This window comes from Rana temporaria, chromosome 2 (assembly GCF_905171775.1).
Source record: "Rana temporaria chromosome 2, aRanTem1.1, whole genome shotgun sequence".
In the NCBI taxonomy this organism is placed as follows: domain Eukaryota; kingdom Metazoa; phylum Chordata; class Amphibia; order Anura; family Ranidae; genus Rana; species Rana temporaria.
Window position 1 is genome coordinate 434,673,469 of NC_053490.1, and position 18,171 is coordinate 434,691,639.

The 18,171-nt window shown below is 44.5% G+C and overlaps 2 protein-coding genes across 4 annotated transcripts in view; one reads left to right on the plus strand and one right to left on the minus strand.

The window, feature by feature from the left end:
• The window catches only part of SRR (serine racemase), a 38,177-nt gene extending 34,148 nt beyond the window's left edge, over window positions 1–4,029 (minus strand). The window contains exon 1 of one of the 3 annotated variants that reach the window (XM_040338361.1): window positions 3,946–4,029. Coding sequence is in view for 1 of the 3 variants with exons in the window: in XM_040338359.1 (XP_040194293.1) it covers window positions 3,116–3,144 (29 nt within the window). In the remaining 2 variants the exon portion in view is untranslated. Of the gene's footprint in view, window positions 1–3,115; window positions 3,268–3,945 lie in introns of those variants that run through there. The other 2 variants (XM_040338360.1, XM_040338359.1) reach the window with 2 other exon arrangements.
• Window positions 3,965–18,171, plus strand: part of SMG6 (SMG6 nonsense mediated mRNA decay factor) — a 359,235-nt gene continuing 345,028 nt past the window's right edge. Inside the window, exons 1-3 of the mRNA XM_040338357.1 lie at window positions 3,965–4,068; window positions 8,593–10,249; window positions 15,808–15,997. Of these exons, the coding sequence (XP_040194291.1) occupies window positions 3,984–4,068; window positions 8,593–10,249; window positions 15,808–15,997 (1,932 nt within the window). The 5' untranslated portion in view covers window positions 3,965–3,983. The remainder of the gene's footprint in view (window positions 4,069–8,592; window positions 10,250–15,807; window positions 15,998–18,171) is intronic.

The window sequence follows — 18,171 nt, forward strand, 5'->3', positions numbered from 1 at the left end:
CTATGGGTGACACCACTTCCTATTCATTTCACAGCCGTTGTCGGCGGTGTCCTCTGCAGAGCTTCTGCCGCTGGAGATCAGGTTCAAAAAAGGTATGTATACTCCTGTTTTTTTTTACAAGGCTAGATAGGTTAGTTTTAGATTGGTGGTGTTTATAGATGCAGGGATTTTAGTTTTTGCATGGGACCCAAGCAGCTAACGCTCCCTTCTTCTCTGTGAAATGCGTTTCGTCACAAAGGGGACGTTCTCAATGAGAACGTCCCCTTTGTGACGAAACGCGTTTGGAAGGCTACGCCAGTGACGTCACCACGCTCGGGAGGAGGGCTCCTGTATGCCGGCCGGCATTTACATTTTAAAACACCTGTTGTTTTTATTTCATCCTGCTGTAAGTACATTACTTATTATTAAATTCTGTTACCCAACGGTATTACGCTATATGCGTCCTTTCTTTTATATAAATTCCTGCATTGGAGCGATTGATTTCATAACGGTCGTGACGCTGCTGGCTTTTTACCTGTGATCCCTGGGGAACCCAAAGGCCGTGGCTGGGCTATAGCCAACTGCTCTGGTTACTTGCCATCTGGTAAGAGGCTCAATTTCTCGGTGGAGGGACTTCACGATATGTATGCATGTCACCGGGTGATTGAAAGATCCACCTTTTCAGCACTAGCAACATCTTAAGGAACCAATGTCTTTGAATGTTTTGAAAATTACATCAGTAGCCTCTGCATATGAGCACAAGGACTTTTTTGGACTTCCTGCTAATCTCTGCTTTTTTTAAAGTAGGGGGTTTATTATTAATTTTATTTGGCACAGTTTTTTGTTTTTTACCAAATCATCAGCTGTGTCTAATCACAGCTGATCACGATGTAAACACAAGCCGGTTATCGGCATTCCTTGCCTCATGCTGATAGCATGAGGAGAGGTTAGCTGATAACCTGCTTATGTGAAAGGAAAATATACACGGATAATCAGGACACTGATTATCAGTGCAGCCCCAACAGTGCTGACAATCAGTGCCACCTATCAATGACTTGTCGGTGTCACCTGTCAGTGCCCATCACTGCTGCCCATCAGTGTCACCTATCAGTGCCTCATCATCAGTGTCACCTATCAGTGCCTCGTCAGTGTCACCGTCACCTATCAGTGCCTATCACTGCTGCCCATCAGTGTCACCTATCAGTGCCTCGTCATCAGCGCCACCTATCAGAGCCTCGTCAGTGTCACCTATCAGTGCTTTGTCAGTGTCGTCACCTATCAATGCGTCGTCAGTGTCCATTGTCACCTATCAGTGCCACCTAACAGTGACTCATCATCAGTGCCACCTATCAGTGCCTTGTCAGTGTCCATTGTCACCCATCAGTGCCACCTAACAGTGACTCATCATCAATGCCACCTATCAGTGCCTCGTCAGTGTCCATTGTCACCTATCAGTGCCACCTAACAGTGACTCATCATCAGTGCCACCTATCAGTGCCTCGTCAGTGTCCATTGTCACCTATCAGTGCCACCTAACAGTGACTCATCATCAGTGTCACCTATCAGTGCCTCATCATGAATGTCACCTATCAGTGTCACCTTATCAGTGGCCAACAGTGCAGCCTCATCAGTGAAAGAGAAAAATCACCTATTTGCAAAATGTTATAACAAACTATGAAAAGCTTTTTTTTTTACCTCAACATTTTGGGTATTTTTCCGCTTGTTTAGCAAAGAATAAAAAACCCAGTGGTGGTTAAATACCACCAAAAGAAAGCACTATTTGTGTGAAAAAAATGAAATTCATTTGGACACAGTGTTGCATGCCTGCGCAATTGTCATTCAAAGTGCGACCACGCTGAAAGGGGGCCTGGGCAGGAAGGGTTTAAATGCCCAGTACATACCTCCCAACTTTTTGACATGAGAATGAGGGACACCTATCAGCAAAGGTATGCAGGCATAGGACACCCCCCCCCCCACTCAGTGGCGTCACTAGGGTTGGTTTCATCCGGTGCGGTAAAACATGGTGTCACCCCCCTTCTGTCTAGGCTGCCCAGCACCAAGCAGGCAGCGCACGGGCATGGGGCGCTCCCCAAACCAGCCCCTGTAAATGATAGTATAGGGCAGTATAGTGGCAGGTTAGGATAGTATAGAGTGGTATAGTGGCAGGTTGGTGTAGTGGGGTGGTATAGGACAGGTTAAGGTGGTATAGGGCATGTTGGGGTGATATAGGGTAGTTTGGGGTGGTAAAGGGAAAGTTAGGGTTGCATAGGGCAGGTTGGGGTGGTATAGTGCAAGTTAGGGTGGCATAGGGCAAGTTGGGATGGCATGGGAGAGGTTGGGGTAGTACAGGAAAAGTTAGGGTGGCATTGGGCAGGTTGGGGTGGTATAGGGTGGCACAGGGCAAGTTGGGGTGGCATGGGAAAGTTTGGGGTGGTACAGGGCAGGCTGGGGTGGTACAGGGCAGGCTGTGGTGGCACATGGCAGGCTGGGTGGTACAGGGCAGGCTAGGGTGGTACAGGGCAGGCTGGGGTGGTATAGGGCAGGCTGGGGTGGTACAGGGCAGGCTGGGGTGGTACAGGGCAGGCTGGGGTGGTACAGGGCAGGCTGGGAGTGGCACAGAGCAGGCTGGGGTGGTACAGGGCAGGCTGGGATTGCACAGGGCAGGCTGGGCATGTCAGCTAAAAAAAAAAAAAACACGGGATGGTGTCAGCCCTCTAGCGGGTGTCACCCGGTGCGGACCGCACCCCCCTAGCAACGCCTCTGCCCCCACTACGCCCCTTACATGAGAATTGTACAAAAAAACAAGTGCTTTTGTTACCATTACTTTTCCTTTATATTGGCTTTTGGAATTTACAAATGCAGCAATTTAAAAATCAGATGAAAGGTTTAGCACTGGGAAACACTTTTTGATAGATAAAAAGTGCATTTTATATACAACTATATGGATCAGACCAAAATGAGGGACAAATGAGAAGGAATGATGGACATTGCTCCAAATCAGGGACAGTCATTCAAAAACAGTGACAGTTGGGAGCTATGGCAGTATTGAAGTGGTTGATATAACTAAGGAAGGACTTTGAACTCTGTGCAGAAATGTCTGACCACTAACACTACAAATAAAGTTTATTCTATGTACCTCGCCAGCCTGCTCCACAGACTTGTCATTGCTATATTTTGCACTCTCACCTTCAAGCTACATAGACAGCAGGTGCATATAGTAATAGCAGAAAGCACCAACTCCGCATGTACTGCAGTCTTTCCGTACAATCATATGACCACGCCCACATATCACCCCGTGCAAACTACACCGTCCGCCCACACAATAATGACTACGCCCACATGTCACGCGGCGCAACGACACCATCTATACAAGGACATGCCTACGCCCACAAGTCACGCCTTACTCCGTACAATAACATGGCTACGCCCACAAGTCACGCCTTAGTACTTACTCCGTACAATAACACGGCTACACCCACACGTCACGGTGAACAACCTTCACAAGTGTTCATGGGCAGGCCCACACGTCTACCTGTGCAACGCTACCACCCACACAAGCACATGGCCACGCCCACACGTCACGATTTGCCCTCATCCCGTCCGTACAATAACACAACTATGCCCGCACGTCACCCCTTGCAACTAAACCATTTGTTCTGTCACATTCTCCAACTTATTATATTTTCCAACATCGACTACTGCGTAGGACACCGTTTAAACAAGGACATGACCACGCCCCTCCACGTCACTCAGTGTCCCAGCGGGTAGCCAAATGTGATGGGTCGCCATATGTGACGAAACACCCATATCCATGCTTCCTTTCAAACGTGGAGCTCCACTCCGCAGCACAATAACATGGCTACGCCCACACGTCACTCCGTACAGTCACGTTGAACTGCACAGTGGCCATGTCTGTATAGCGTCAGGCATGCATTTTGGACCAGCGGGCTCGCCGTCTTCTCATACCTCACTTCTTGTTTTGATTCCTGGCGGTCGCTGGTAAGATGGCGGCGACGTTGGAGAGGGTTAGGATTTCTGCCTCTGAATTGCGGGACTTGCTGGCAGCTGGGGAAAGCGCGGGAAGCCGAGGTGAGTGGAGAAGGAGAGCTCGAGTCCCGCCGGGGTCCCGCCTGCCTGGAGGGGCCCTCAGCGGTATGAGGCACACACCCCCCTCACAGAACAACTTACTCTTTGCTAGGCAGGGTATGAGGAGGGGGGACACAGTGTACACACTTCTTCTCTCCGAGGAGATGGGGGCTGCCATGACACCTTCATACAAATAATAAAGAGTAAGAGAACCCTTGTCAGGTCTTTTTCCTCATCTCTGTCCCATTGGAGAGATCTCTCTTTACTTCCTGTCCCAAAACCACAGCAGGAAGTGAGAGCAAATCACTCTGAGAGTGTCCTAGAAGTAGTGTCCACATTGGAAGACTTTTCCTCTATTCCTGTTCTGGTGACAACCCAAAATTGGGGATATCTTTTCACTCTTGGTAATAGAGTTCACCAGGACAGATTGAGAGGATGAATCTCCCTAAGGCAGGGCTCGACAAATATGTATACAAATTCTATCTGCGCTCCAGGTTAAAAAAATTAAATATCAGCCGCCGAACACTAGATATTGGGCACAAAAGCGCAGCGCTAAATTGAAAATATGAACAACACAATGCCTACCAGCATGTGAAAATAAAAGTGCAATATCACTATAGATAATATTCAGTATTGAATAATGGTGATCTTAATAAAATCTACAGACAACTAACCTAATACAACACAGAAAATAACATACTATAATGTGCAATAAACAAATGTTCACTATTGAATGACAAAGTAAACAAAGGTCATGTGTGACTGATAGACAAATGTAACAAATCTGATGAGAAAAAGAGAAGTTCTTGCAAGAAGTGGTGTTGGACGTCCGCTGTCCGCTTCTTGTGGGATTTCCTTCACTGAATACTAGTTTAGGCCCCTTAAACACTTGTGCTACTCCAAAGTCGTGAGATTTTTGACAAGACAGTCATACGACTGTGGATCCGACTTTGCCCTACGACTTGAAGTACGACTTTAATGAGCGGAGGCGTGACTTCGATCCCCCAATAATTAGCGGGAACTTCACGCCAATTTTTTTGTTAATAAATAAAAGTCGGCATGGGTTCCCCCTTCATGAGGATAACAGGCCCTTCGTTCTAGTATGGATTTTAAGGAGAACCCTCACGCCAAAAAAAGGCATGTGGTCCCCCCACAAGATTCATACGAGACCCTTATCGGAGCACGCAACCTGGCTGGTCAGGAAAGGGGGTGGGGACGAACAAATAAGCAAAAGCCCCTCCTGAACCATACCAGGCCACACGCCCTCAACATAGGGGGTGGGTGCTTTGGGGTAGGGGGCGGGGGGCTCTGCGCCCCCCCCAAAACACCTTGTCCCCATGTTGATAAGGACAATGGCCCCTTCCCGACAAGGTAATAATAATCCCGGCCCCCCCACCCTATGTGATTGAGTATGGGGTACATCGTACCCCTAGCCATTCACCTGGGGGGAAAAAAAGTGTCAATAAAAAAACACATTACACTGGTTTTTAAAGTAATTTATTAGGCAGCTCCGGGGTCTCTTCCGCCTTCTTCTCCCCTCTCCGGCCTCTTCTCCACGCTCTCCGGTTCTCCTCCCGCTGTCCAGTCATCTTCTGCCAGGTTCTTTTGCTCTTTTGCCAGCCCGGTCTTCTCTGTCACCTTCTTCCCTCTTCTCGTCTTCCAATGTTGACACAACACTCTCTTCTGCCTGCTGTAATGCTGTGTGCGTGGTGCGCGACGACTTATATAGGCATGAGTCGGGGTCACCGGGTGATGTGACCCTGCCCCCTTATGACATCATCGTTCCATCATGCCCCGGACGGTGACGTCATAAGAGGGCAGGTGAATGACCCCCACACCATTGCTATATAAGTCGTTGCGCACACGGCATTACAGCTGGAGAGAGCGTCGTGCCAACATCGGGAGAAGAGGGAAGAAGACAACGGAGAAGACTGGGCAAGAGCTGGCAAAAGAAAAGAAGATGACCGGACAGCAGGAAGATAGCGCGGAGAAGGCGGCGGAAGAGACCCCCGGAGCTGCCTAATAAATTACTTTAATAACCGGTGTGTGTGTGTTTTTTATTTTTTTTATTTTTTTATTGAAACTTTTTTCCCAGGTGAATGGGTAGGGATACAATGTACCCCATACTCATTCACATAGGGTGGGGGTCCCCTTATTAAAGGGGGCTCCCAGATTCCGATAAGCCCCACCCGCACGCAGATCCTGACAACCCACAGCCAGGGTTGTCGAGAAGGGGCCCTTGTCCTCATCAACATGGGCACAAGGTGCTTTTGGGTGGGTGCAGCCCCCCCTGCCTCAAAGCACCCACCCCCTTATGTTGAGGGCATGCGGCCTGGTACAGTTCAGGAGGGGGTGGGGTGCTCGCTTGTCCCCACCCCCTTTCCTCACCGGAAATCATATTTTTTTTTTAAAATAACAAACATGTTATACTTACCTCCACTGTGCAGCAAAAGCTTTCTACCTTCATGCGAGCGAGCTCACATGTTGGAAAGCTTTTGCGAGCGCGCTCCCGTGATACAGCAGCGGGCATAGCCGCCAACTGTATCACTCGGCCCCGCCCCCCGGCGCGCTGCGTCATCCGCTGTGATTGACAGCAGCGCCAGCCAATGGCTGCGCTGCTATCAATCCGTCCAGCCTAGCCAATCAATGGCCAGGCTGGGAACCGAAGGCCATCACATGGACACGCGCGGGACTTTCGAGGGGTCAGGTAAGTAAAACGGGGGTTCGGGGGGGGGGGGCGCGCGGTACCATTGGATGTTTTTTCACCTTAATGCATAGGATGCATTAAGGTGAAAAAACATTTTCCTTTACAACCCCTTTAAGTGTGAAAAGGGCCTTACAATAACTTTTCTCTTTTTCTCATCAGATTTGTCACACATGAACTTTTTTTGTTTACTTTGTCATTCAATATTGCACATTTGTTTATTGTATGTTTTATGCTATATTGTATTATGCTGTATGTAGATTTTATTTCACCATTATTCAAGCAGAAAGAGATGAAAAAGCCCCTTCCTCCCCCTCGTCTTTAGTTGCTTTGTGTTTCCAATCATGCAGGAGTACATTTCGTCATGTTTTTATTTCCTCTGGCTCTTATAATTGTGGTTGATGGACCCCTCCTCTGGTGACTAGGTCCTGTGTTCCTGGTTGGGATGTTTACCTGAGGTTTTTTTTTCCAAAAGACATATACTGGACCTTGCTGATTGACTGACTGGTGCAGGGAACTCCAGCAGCCTGCTGATTTTTTTATTTATTTTTTGGCCTGTTTTTTCGGATGCGGTAGTGGCACTGGTGGTCATCGGTCCCCCTGTGGGGTTTGTTCCCACATTTCTCCAGCAATGGTTTTTCTGCCTGGGCAGGTCCCCTGTGTGGTAGCCTGAGGAGGACCAAGATGATGCCAGCCCTGTTCCTGAAAACCAGGTCATGACACTTTCTGGTCTGCAGGATGGTCAGTTCCTCCCTGACACTTTAAAGTATGGGCATCCACACTCTGGTGCCTTTCTATTCTAGGCTCTGATTGCCGAGAGGGGCTGTCATCAGGGTGGCATTGGTGATGGAATGCCTAAAATGTTGAGTTTTTATCAGAACAGAAATAAAGGAGAAACCTTCCATTGGGGACACTTGTGACTTTTTTCTACTTTTGGAGAGCCTGCTTTCATATAATTTTTATAGCTATGATAGAAAGTAAAGTAAACCTTTTCAGCGTGTTGTGTGTGTGTGTGTGTGTGTGTATATATATAATATATATATACAAGCGAAAATTAAAACCACACATTTTTTCCCTACTTTTGGATAGAGCGAGGAGAATATATATATTTATTCTCCTCGCTCTATCCAAAAGTAGGGAAAAAATGCGTGGTTTTAATTTTCGCTTGTGTATAATTGTAAGAATTTTAAATATATAAGCTTATTACTATCGACTTTTTCCCTTTTTCTCCTTGCGCACCACCCCAGGGACAGTGGATCTGATGGGAAATACTTTTGTTCAGAATGCAACAAAATGACGTTGAATTAGGGAAACAGTTGGAACTGCCTTTTCTATTGCGGACCCCCCTATTTCTTGTCTCTGCATCATCAGGATTAAAAAAAAAAAAAAGCCTGGTGACTTGTAATTCTTAATAAAACGAGGATCAAAAGGTGCCAGGTCATTTTTTTTATTTAAAACTATTTTTGCTGTAGAGCAGAGCTCTAGTGGTTTGCTGCAAATTTTGTTTGACAGATAAACCCTACAAAAACCCAGGCAGTCGGTCACCAGCACTGAGCTCAGGGAGCAAATAAGGCAGTCCCCATGGGGCCTTACATCCTGACTCTGGGCTGACAATTTTTGCTTTGACAGGGAGAGCATCAAGTGAAAATTTATGTAAACTTAATGTTATAAACTAAGTGTTTAATTTACCCAAGGATTTTTTTTTTTTTCCCCCTTTACAGAAGTTGTATTTTCGAAATTGTGTTGGTTCTTCATGACTGTATGTGGTGATGTTAGATTTATCTAAGCCCCAAGAGGTATTAAAATGTTGCTGTTTCCTTTAGGAACTGTAAAGGAGATGAAGGAACCCCGACAGAGGAAGGACAACAGGCGTCCAGACATTGAGATTTACAAACCTGGCCTATCCAGATTGCGAAATAAGCCTAAACTGGATTTTTCTGAAAATGGGATCAATCACACTGAGGGTCTTCAAAGCGAGAAAACAAATGACAGTGAATCTGTTGTTAATGGGATAAACTCGTCTGCTGCATCTAGAGATCACAATCAGGAGGAGAATGATATGGAGCATGATGGACCAGAGACTCCGGATCGAAAAAGTGCCAAGAGAGCCAAAAAGCCAGATCGGTTGATTTACCAGCCAGGAAGACGTCTTCAGACCCCTGTAAGGGAATCCCTAAGTGACGCGACAGAAGATATAATAGGAAAAACCGAACAGCTGAAAATTGTAAATGAGGAAGGCCTTGTCAAAGCAATCAAAAGTCACAAGCCTCCTCTAGAAGATGGCAATAAAGCTACCAAGAATGACAAATACAAGAGATCAGAAAGAGAGAAAAATAACAGAACTAGTGAAGAAACCTATTTATCAAGACAAGGAAAGGAGGAGAATAAGTCTGGCCAGACTAAACGGTATTCCCATTCAGACAAGCGAAGAACTCGCACACGTACTTGTAGCACCAGTTCTGCTGGAAGCAACAATAGCAGCGAAGAAGGAGTTTTGGCAGAGGTGAGTAAGAAATGTCAAGAAAGAGAGAAGTCTACTGGGGATCGGAAAGAAAAGGTACTTTCAAAGAAGCAGAAATCTCTGTCTTCTACAGATTCATTTGAAGAAGATTACGAGTGGTTGAATGGAGCGAAGGCAAGTAGGAACAAAGATAAAAAGAGACAGGGATTCACTGATAATGGCTGCCCAAGTAAAGCGGATAGCCCCAAGAGCCGAGACAATTATGAATTGAAAAAAGAATCCATACATCGCCATAATAATGAAGAGAACAGGTCCAGGAGATTTGGTGAGAGATCTACTTACAAATGCAACACTGATATAGAGAAGAAGGAACAGAGAGAAAAGTCAGCTGAACCAAAGGGCAAAGGAAGAGGCATTCTTATTCTTCCAGCCAACACAGACTTTTCCAACACTACTGGAACACCAGAACTAAGCTGCACCAAGCCACTTCCCATCCTTTCCACCAAAGGTGTCCGTGGTAGAGGGCGTGGTGGAGCTAACCGGCGTCTATGGGACCCGAACAACCCTGAGCAGAAGCCTGCTCTTAAAAATCAAAGCCCTCAACTTCATTTTCTGGACACGGATGATGAGTCTGCTCCTTCTTCTCAGAGTGACAGTTACCCCTCTGTTCCTCCGACATCTTACTACAAATTTCAGAATTCTGATAATCCATACTACTGTGGCCGTTCACCATATGGCTATGGTAATTATTCTGTGCCATATTCGATGAGCCCAAACAATGGCATCTATCCTGGGATATATTACCCAGGATACTCGGCTCAGTCAGGGCAATATGGCCATAGCTCATACACTGGGAGCCCGATAATAGCTGAGGAAATTGAACAGCAAATGAGAACAATGCAGCAGCAGGAACTTGGTCATCTTTTGCGAATGGCAGATAACCAGGAGTTACAACTCAGTAATCTTCTCTCCCGTGATGGCATCAGCTCAGACGGACTGAATAAAATGTCTTTGCTTAGGTGAGGTATATTCATATGTTCTGCATTTAAAGATCTTTTTTCACATATTTTCACTTTTTATTAAAGCAGTGTGTTCATTAAGCTTTTGCCAAGCATTTGTAGTGCTTTAGGAAACCTTTAAGCAGCTATGTTGAAGCCTTTAACCACTTCCGGGACCACCTGTTGTCGTTTTACATTGGCACTTTGAAGAGGAACATCGTTGTTATGGCAGCAGCTAGCTATCATAACCCCGTTATCCTCTTATTCAGCGGCGTTCCGCTTTCTGATAAAAGTGGTCTCTGCGGCAGATTCGCCCTCCGCTGCTTACTGGAGCCATCGGTAGCGGCGGAGGCAATCGCGTCCTCTTGCTGGCTTGGTATGGAGACAAGTGAGGGGAAGAGGGCTCCCACCCGTCTCCATATCATTACAGTGAGGAAGCAACATCAAAACGTCACTTCCGCCCAATGCTTTTAGGCCTGGTTCACATTGGTACTATTTGACATGTCAAATCGGCGGCATTTGCCGGCAATGGCACCGTCCTAATAAGTGTGACGCCGCATCCGCAGCGCTGCACTGATTTCAAAAAGTAGTTTCTGTACTATTTTTTTATTTATTTTTTGCATTTTTGGGCTGCGATTTACATTGACATCTGGAAATCGTGGCTGAAATCGGGACTGACAAGTGATAGTGAAATCGTGGGCTTAAAGAGACTTTTTTTTTTCAAATGGCATTTTAAATTATTTTATTGCATTTTAGTGTAAATATTAGATCTGAGGTCTCTTTTACCCCAGATTTCATTCAAGAGATCCTGTCATGATTCTTTTTTTAGTATGGTTACATGTAATAAGAATAAAAGGGACACAATTTTTTTTTTTTTTTAATAAAGAACAGTGTAAAAAATAAAACGTAAAATAAATAAGATAAAAAATTTAAACCCCCATAATTGAAATCCCCAATTATAATAACATTGCCCTGCCTCAACACCATTCTTAACCACTTAAAGTGTAGGTTCACCCTAAAAAAAAATTCTAACAATACATTGAGAAGACTGATTACACTGCGGGTATGCTGTTTTTTTTTTTTTTTTTTTCCGTACATAACTCGTTATCGCCGTTTCATCCCTCGGCTTCCGGGTATGATTCTTGCCAGACTGGGCGTTCCTAGTTGATTGACGTTCCTCCGACCGGCACATACTGCGCGTCACGACTTTCCGACAGAAGCCGAACGTCAATGCGCAGGCGCCGTATAGAGTCGGCTCTATACGGCGCCTGCGCAGCGACGTTCGGCTTCTTTCGGAAATTCGTGACGCGCGGTATGCGTCGGTCAGAGGAACGTCAATCAACTAGGAACGCCCCAGACCCGCAAGAATCATACCCGGAAGCCGAGGGATGAAACGGCGATAACGAGGTATGTACGAAAAAAAAAAAAAACCCCAGCATACCCGTAGTGTAATCAGTCTTCTCAATGTATTGTTAGAATTTTTTTTTAGGGTGAACCTCCACTTTAAGGAATGTGCTTTTTTTCACACTTGGTGTTTACAAGTTAAAATCATATTATTTTTATTTATTTTTGCTAGAAAATTACTTGGAACCCCCAAACATTTAAAGAAATATAAATAATATCTATTTTTTTCTAACGCCCTAGAGAATAAAATGATGGTCGTTGCAATACTTAATGTCACACTGAATTTGCGCAACGGTCTTACATGCGCCCTTTTTTTAATTAACAAAATAAGATGACACTAAAGTTGGCCAAGTAAATTGATACCCAACATATCCAATTTTTTTTTTATAAAATTTTATTTTTAAACTGTTCTTTAAAAAAATAAATAAAAATGTGTGACTTTTATTCCTATTACAAGGAATGTAAACATCCCTTGTAATAAAAAAGCATGACAGGTCCTCTTAAATATGAGATCAGGGGTAAAGAGACCTAAAGTCTCATATTTACAAAAAAATAAATAAAAATTTAGTTTAAAAAAAAAGTCCCTTTTTTTTTTAGGAGCTGTGGGCGGAAGTGACATTTTCATGTCGCTTCCGCCCTGCAATGTTGTGGAGGCGGGTGGGGGTCATCTTCCCCTCACTCGGCTCTCCATGCCAAGCAGGGGACCGGACCCGATCAGCTCTACCGCTGCCAGCAGCTCGGAGTAAGCATCGGAGAGCGGCGGTAGGGGGGCCCTCTCCCGCCACCAATAAAAGTGATCTCCCAGCGAATTTGCCGATGAGACAACTTTTATCTTAAAGTGGACTGCCCGCTGAAGAAGTGGTTACTGGGGTTATGGCCGCTAGCTGCTGCCATAACAACGATATTCCACTTCAAAGACCCACCGTGTAAAGACAGATGGTGGTCCGTAAGTGGTTAATTGATAGATCAGATGACACCTCACCCTTAGGCTGCATTCACACCTGAGCGTTTTGTTTTCAGGCAGAAAGTTGTGCGTTTTTTATTGCGATTTTGATGCACATTTTTACTGTGTTTTTACAGTTTTTGCCGTGTTTTTCTGCGATTTTGCACATGTCAAAGGGTCACTAATGTAAAAATCAGAAAAACGCCTGTAATCTGCCCAAAAAGAAGCTCATGTACTTTTTTGAGCTTCAGGTGGTTTTTCTTCAGGTTACAAAACGCTCATATGTGAACAGGGGCCAATTAAATGAATAGGATTTTGCTATGTTTTTCGGGCGCTTTTAATTTTTCCTGGTGTTTTACGAGCTGCGAACGCTCATGTGTGAATGCAGCCTCAAGGTTAGGGGGCATGTAGCATACTCGCACTGTTCATTTCCCATTTGTTTCTTCCCTTTGAAGCTCTAGCCACAGGGATTTCACCTCCTCTCTTGCCCTATTAGCAATGTCGTCCCACGTGTTCACTTGTAGAGGTCGACCGATATGGGTTTTTCTCTGGCCGATGCCGATATTTAGAAATCGTGGCGGCCGATAGCCGATTTATGATGCCGATTTTTTTGGGCCGATATGTTAAGCCGATTTTTTCAGGCGCTTTTGGGCTAAACAGTAAAGTTAGCCCATATTTTTATATTTTCGTCCAAAAGTTTTCATTACCTGTTTTTGTGTATTACATTTTATATATATATATATATATATATATATATATATATATATATATATATATATATATATATATATATATATATATATATATATATATATATATATATATATATATATATATATATATATATATATATATATATATATATATATATATATATATGGCTGTGCGTTAAACGCGATATTAACGGCGTTAACGCCGTCAATATTTTTATCGCGCGATTAACGCAGGAGCCCTCGGGGTGGACGTGCAGAGTGTGCAGTGGCGCGGCTTACCTTCTCGCTGGATTCACAGGCAAGTTACTCACCTTGTCCCTGGATCCAGCGATGCCACCCCGCTGTGTGATCGAGCGGGTCCTCCTTGCTTGGCGGGTCCTCCTCGCTCGATTCACAGTGCCTCTGTGCCGCCGAGCTCCGTTCCCTGCGACGTTACGACGCACGGGAGCGGAGAACGGTGCCAAATTCAAAAAAGTAAACAAACACAATACACACAGTATACTGTAATCTTATAGATTACAGTACTGTATGTAAAAAATACATACCCCCCCTTGTCCCTAGTGGTCTGCCCAGTGTCCTACATGTACTTTTATAAAATAAAAACTATTCTTTCTGCCTGAAAAACTGTAGATTGTCCAAAAGTGTCCCTTTATGTCAAAAATGGTTTTAGATCAGCTAGAAAACAGCGATCATAAATTATAATCACTTGCAGAATTGTGCGATATTTGTGGGGAAATTCGTCATAAATTAGATAGATTAATCGTGAGTTAACTATGACATTAATGTATGTGTGTGTGTATATATATGTATATATATATATATGTATATATATATATATATATATATATATATATATATATATATATATATATATATATATATATATATATATATATATATATATATATATATATATATATATATATATATATATATATATATATATATATATATATATATATATATATATATATATATATATATATAATTATATTTTACACAAAAACAGGTAATGAAAACTTTTGGATGAAAAAAAAAATATGGGCTAACTTTACTGTTTATTTATTTTTTGTTAAAGTATATTTTTTTCCCAAAAAAATGTGTTTGAAAAACCGCTGCGCAAATACCGTGTAACATTAAATATTGCAGCAATCGATATTTTATTTCCTAGGGTCTCTGCTAAAAAAAAATACATAATGTTTGGGGGTTCCAAGTAATTTTCTAGCAGAAAATTCAGGATTTTTACTTGTAAGCATCAAGTGTCAAAAAAGATTTAGCCTTTAAATGGTTAAACTGAGAATTCTCCTACACGGAGTTCAGTTAATTGATAAGTAGCAACATTGTATATCTTTTCTCAAAACTTGGCAGGCTGCCCAGGAGAGAGAAGGTCTTCTACGGGAAGCTTCAGGCAACTTGCATTGACTTCTATTACAGAAGCTTTTTGCAAGTCGCGGTGCTGAAGTTTAAATCGGCATTTTTAAAGCACAAATCGGCCGATGCCGATTAATTTAAAAACGCCAAATATCGGCCGATATATCGGCCAACCGATATATCGGTCGACCTCTATTCACTTGCAAATCATTCTTGACACACGGGTATCCCCCCCCCCCCCCATCTTCCTTGCCTGTCCCTCTGATACAATGGGTGGAGGATTTTTGTCTACACAGGCAAAGGTGCATTATTCTGCCATCTTGAATTAAAATATATGGAGGTCCAGTCAATAAAATGTTCTTCCTGCAGAGGTCCAAATCTCTTTTTTATTTTTTTGGTGTGCTATAACGCATCACTGCCCCCCTTTACGTCGGTTTACCCTGTACATCCATGTCTTCAGCCTACCCTTCATATCTCAGTCCCTTCTTTTTACATTAGTGTCCTCCGCCCCCCTTTACATTGCAGTCACTGTCACATCGCTGTGCCCCTTTTAATGGAAGCCTCCTATGCACAGTTCTACCTTTTTGGTAGGGCAGAGGCAGTTATCAGCCTGGGTGTCCTTTCCTGGGTCTTCTGCCCAACTGCCACTGTCGTCCGCATGGCAGGGCACAGAGAGTGAGGTGCTGCAGATCTGGACAGAGAGCAGGAGCTGCCCAACTTATTATATTAACAAGTGGATGATTACCGCTTGTTAATTTGAAGACTTCCGCTGTCTACCCCCATCTGCAGCACCTCTCTGCTATGCTGTGAAGATGATGGTGGTGGCTGGGCATGAGATTGGGGGAGGGCAACCAGCTATTAAGTTGTGGTCCAGACAAGGCTGTCACTCAGTCCCGGTCCAGACTGCGATCCACCATTTAGTGATTGTTGGAATGTTAAAGGGAGGCGACACAAAGAATAGACGGGGACCCCTGCAACACCTCAAGATACACCCCTGGGCATGTCAAAAAAAAAAAAAAAAAACACCAAGTTTGATTTCTTGCCCTTAGGAACACAAATGCTAATACAAACCAGCTGATTGTTTACAAGCATATAAGAAGTGGTGAATGTACACAATTTATTAATTTTGCCTAGATTTATTTGCACAGGCTAGAACTACTTCATATGTATGAGCACTGCCTCCTCACTGACATTGAGTTCTGTGACCATCACAATGTGGATCAGCTCCTATGGAAAAATGTCTTCTATCAGGTTATCGAAAAGTTTCGACATTTGTTGAAGGAACCATCATCTGAAAGTGAGGAATTTCGCAAGAAGCTGCTGCAGGTCTTAGATGAGGTGAGCATATCGCAGTGGTATGTTATGCTGAAAGGCTTGTTGTTCCTGAAATAGACAGCATATGACCCAAATCTTTTCTTGCATGTCAAGAGAGTTTTAGTAATAAATATGTCTGCTGCATGGAATAACTAGATACCTTTTTAATGTTTACCATTTATTACAGTAGACCTCTTGATTGATTTACCTGAATTCTTAGTTTTCTAGAAGTTTACTGTGTGGTACTCGTGCTATCTGGTTTGTCATTCCAGGCCAATTGGTTTTGGTTTACTTCAAATCATTGCTATTGTATCATATAAGAAATCCTTAAAGAGGGAGGGGGGTTATTTTTTTTTCAGATAAAAATGATCCCTTCTTTTAATTCAACAGAAGTCTGATCATGTGATACTGGTGGCCCAAGTCCCCAGGTTTTCTCCCCTTTTGTTTACTCTCTGGAAGGGTCCTTCTTCTAATGTCCATGTCCCTGCCTTTGAGACATGAACACTTCCTATGTGGTGGCTACTGGTGGAGTCCTCTCAGGAGTGAGAAGAGGATGACAACATCACAGGGGGATGGCAGGGGACCGGTGCTCATGGGGTTGCCATTGCAGCTCTGGATCAGCGGTCCCCTACACCAAAACCAGTAGAGAAACTTGGATCGGAGACTTAGGCCCCTTTCACATTGAGGCGTTTTTCATGCGGTACAGCGCTAAAAATAGCGCTGCTATACCGCATGAAAAAATCATGCCCTGCAGGCTTCAATGTGAAAGCCTGAAGGCTTTCACACTGAAGCAGTGCGCTAGCAGGACCGCTCCAAAAGTCCTGCTAGCCGCATCTTTGGAGCGGTATAGGAGCGGGGTGTTTACCGCTCCTATACCACGCCTTCTCATTGAAATCAATGGGAAACTGTGGTAATACCGCCCGCAATACGCCTCTGCAGAGGCGCATTGCGGGGGGTATTAACCCTTTTCGGCCGAATATCGCGGTAAATACGACAGTATAGCGGCGCTAAAAATAGCGCTGCTATTCCGTCAACGCACCTCCACTGCCCAATGTGAAAGGGGCCTTAATTGAGTAAATCTGCCTTCACCAGGTGAGAAGGGAAGAGAGCGATGTTAAGAGGGTGGTTAGCTCCTCTTCTTTGCTTCCTCCTCCCCGCTGCCTAATTAGTCACCTTTTGAGGGGATAGGGGGTAGCGAGTACCTGGCTTTGAATGGGTAGGAGAGTTACAGGAGGTAGTGGACACACCATACTTATTCACATGGGGGGGATCTGGGGGCTGTGTTTTTTTGTATTTTTACATTTTTCAATTTTGGTGTTCAAGATCCTCAGAGCACAATTCACATGCCACAAGTCGGATCATGATGATCCAACTTGGATGCGACTTCTATTCAAAACAATGGGCTGAAAGTTGGATCCGTTAAAACGGCTCCCATAGGGAACCATTGATTTTGACATGTAAAAATAAAATGCTTAACGCTGTGTTTAGCAACGTCAGACATTTACAGCTGTAATGCTGGTCTTCAGAACATGATGGCCCTGTTTTTTATATATATATATATATATCTTAAAAATGCCCTATGCCAGTGTTCGAAAAATTCCGGTCGCCGTTGCGCCTAGAATTTTTGACCTGGCGCCCATGGCAGCAGAGCTGGGGTATCCTGAGAGCGTCGCCGCGCATCCCCCCCACAACCGCGCGATCGGGTCATGCCGCTAATTGAGGCCGCGGCTTTGCGGCCTATGCATCGGGCGGTATGGATAATGAAGCCGATGATACAAGCAGCGGTTGCGGGCGCTCCGCCTCCGGCCGCCTCTCGCCCCGGGGATTGGGGAATTTCTCAGAGGGGGCGGTGCCACGGCTAGTCAATGTGTATCATGCAGCCGATGCTACAAGCAGAGGCTGCGGGCGCTCCGCCTCCGGCCGCCTCTCGTCCCGGGGATTGGGGAATTTTCTCTGAGGGGGCGGTGCCACGGGGAGTCACAGGAACGGAGCTGCCCACGCTGTTCGCGCTCTGTGAGAACAAGGTTAAAGGTAAGAAAAAAAAAAAAAGAAGACAATACTTTTAAAACCGGAACAGTTATTAGTGTTGCTAGTGTGAACTCAGTGTTGCTAGTGTGAACTCAGTGTTGCTAGTGTGAACTCAGTGTTGCTAGTGTGAACTCAGTGTTGCTAGTGTGAACCACACAAAAATCCTATAT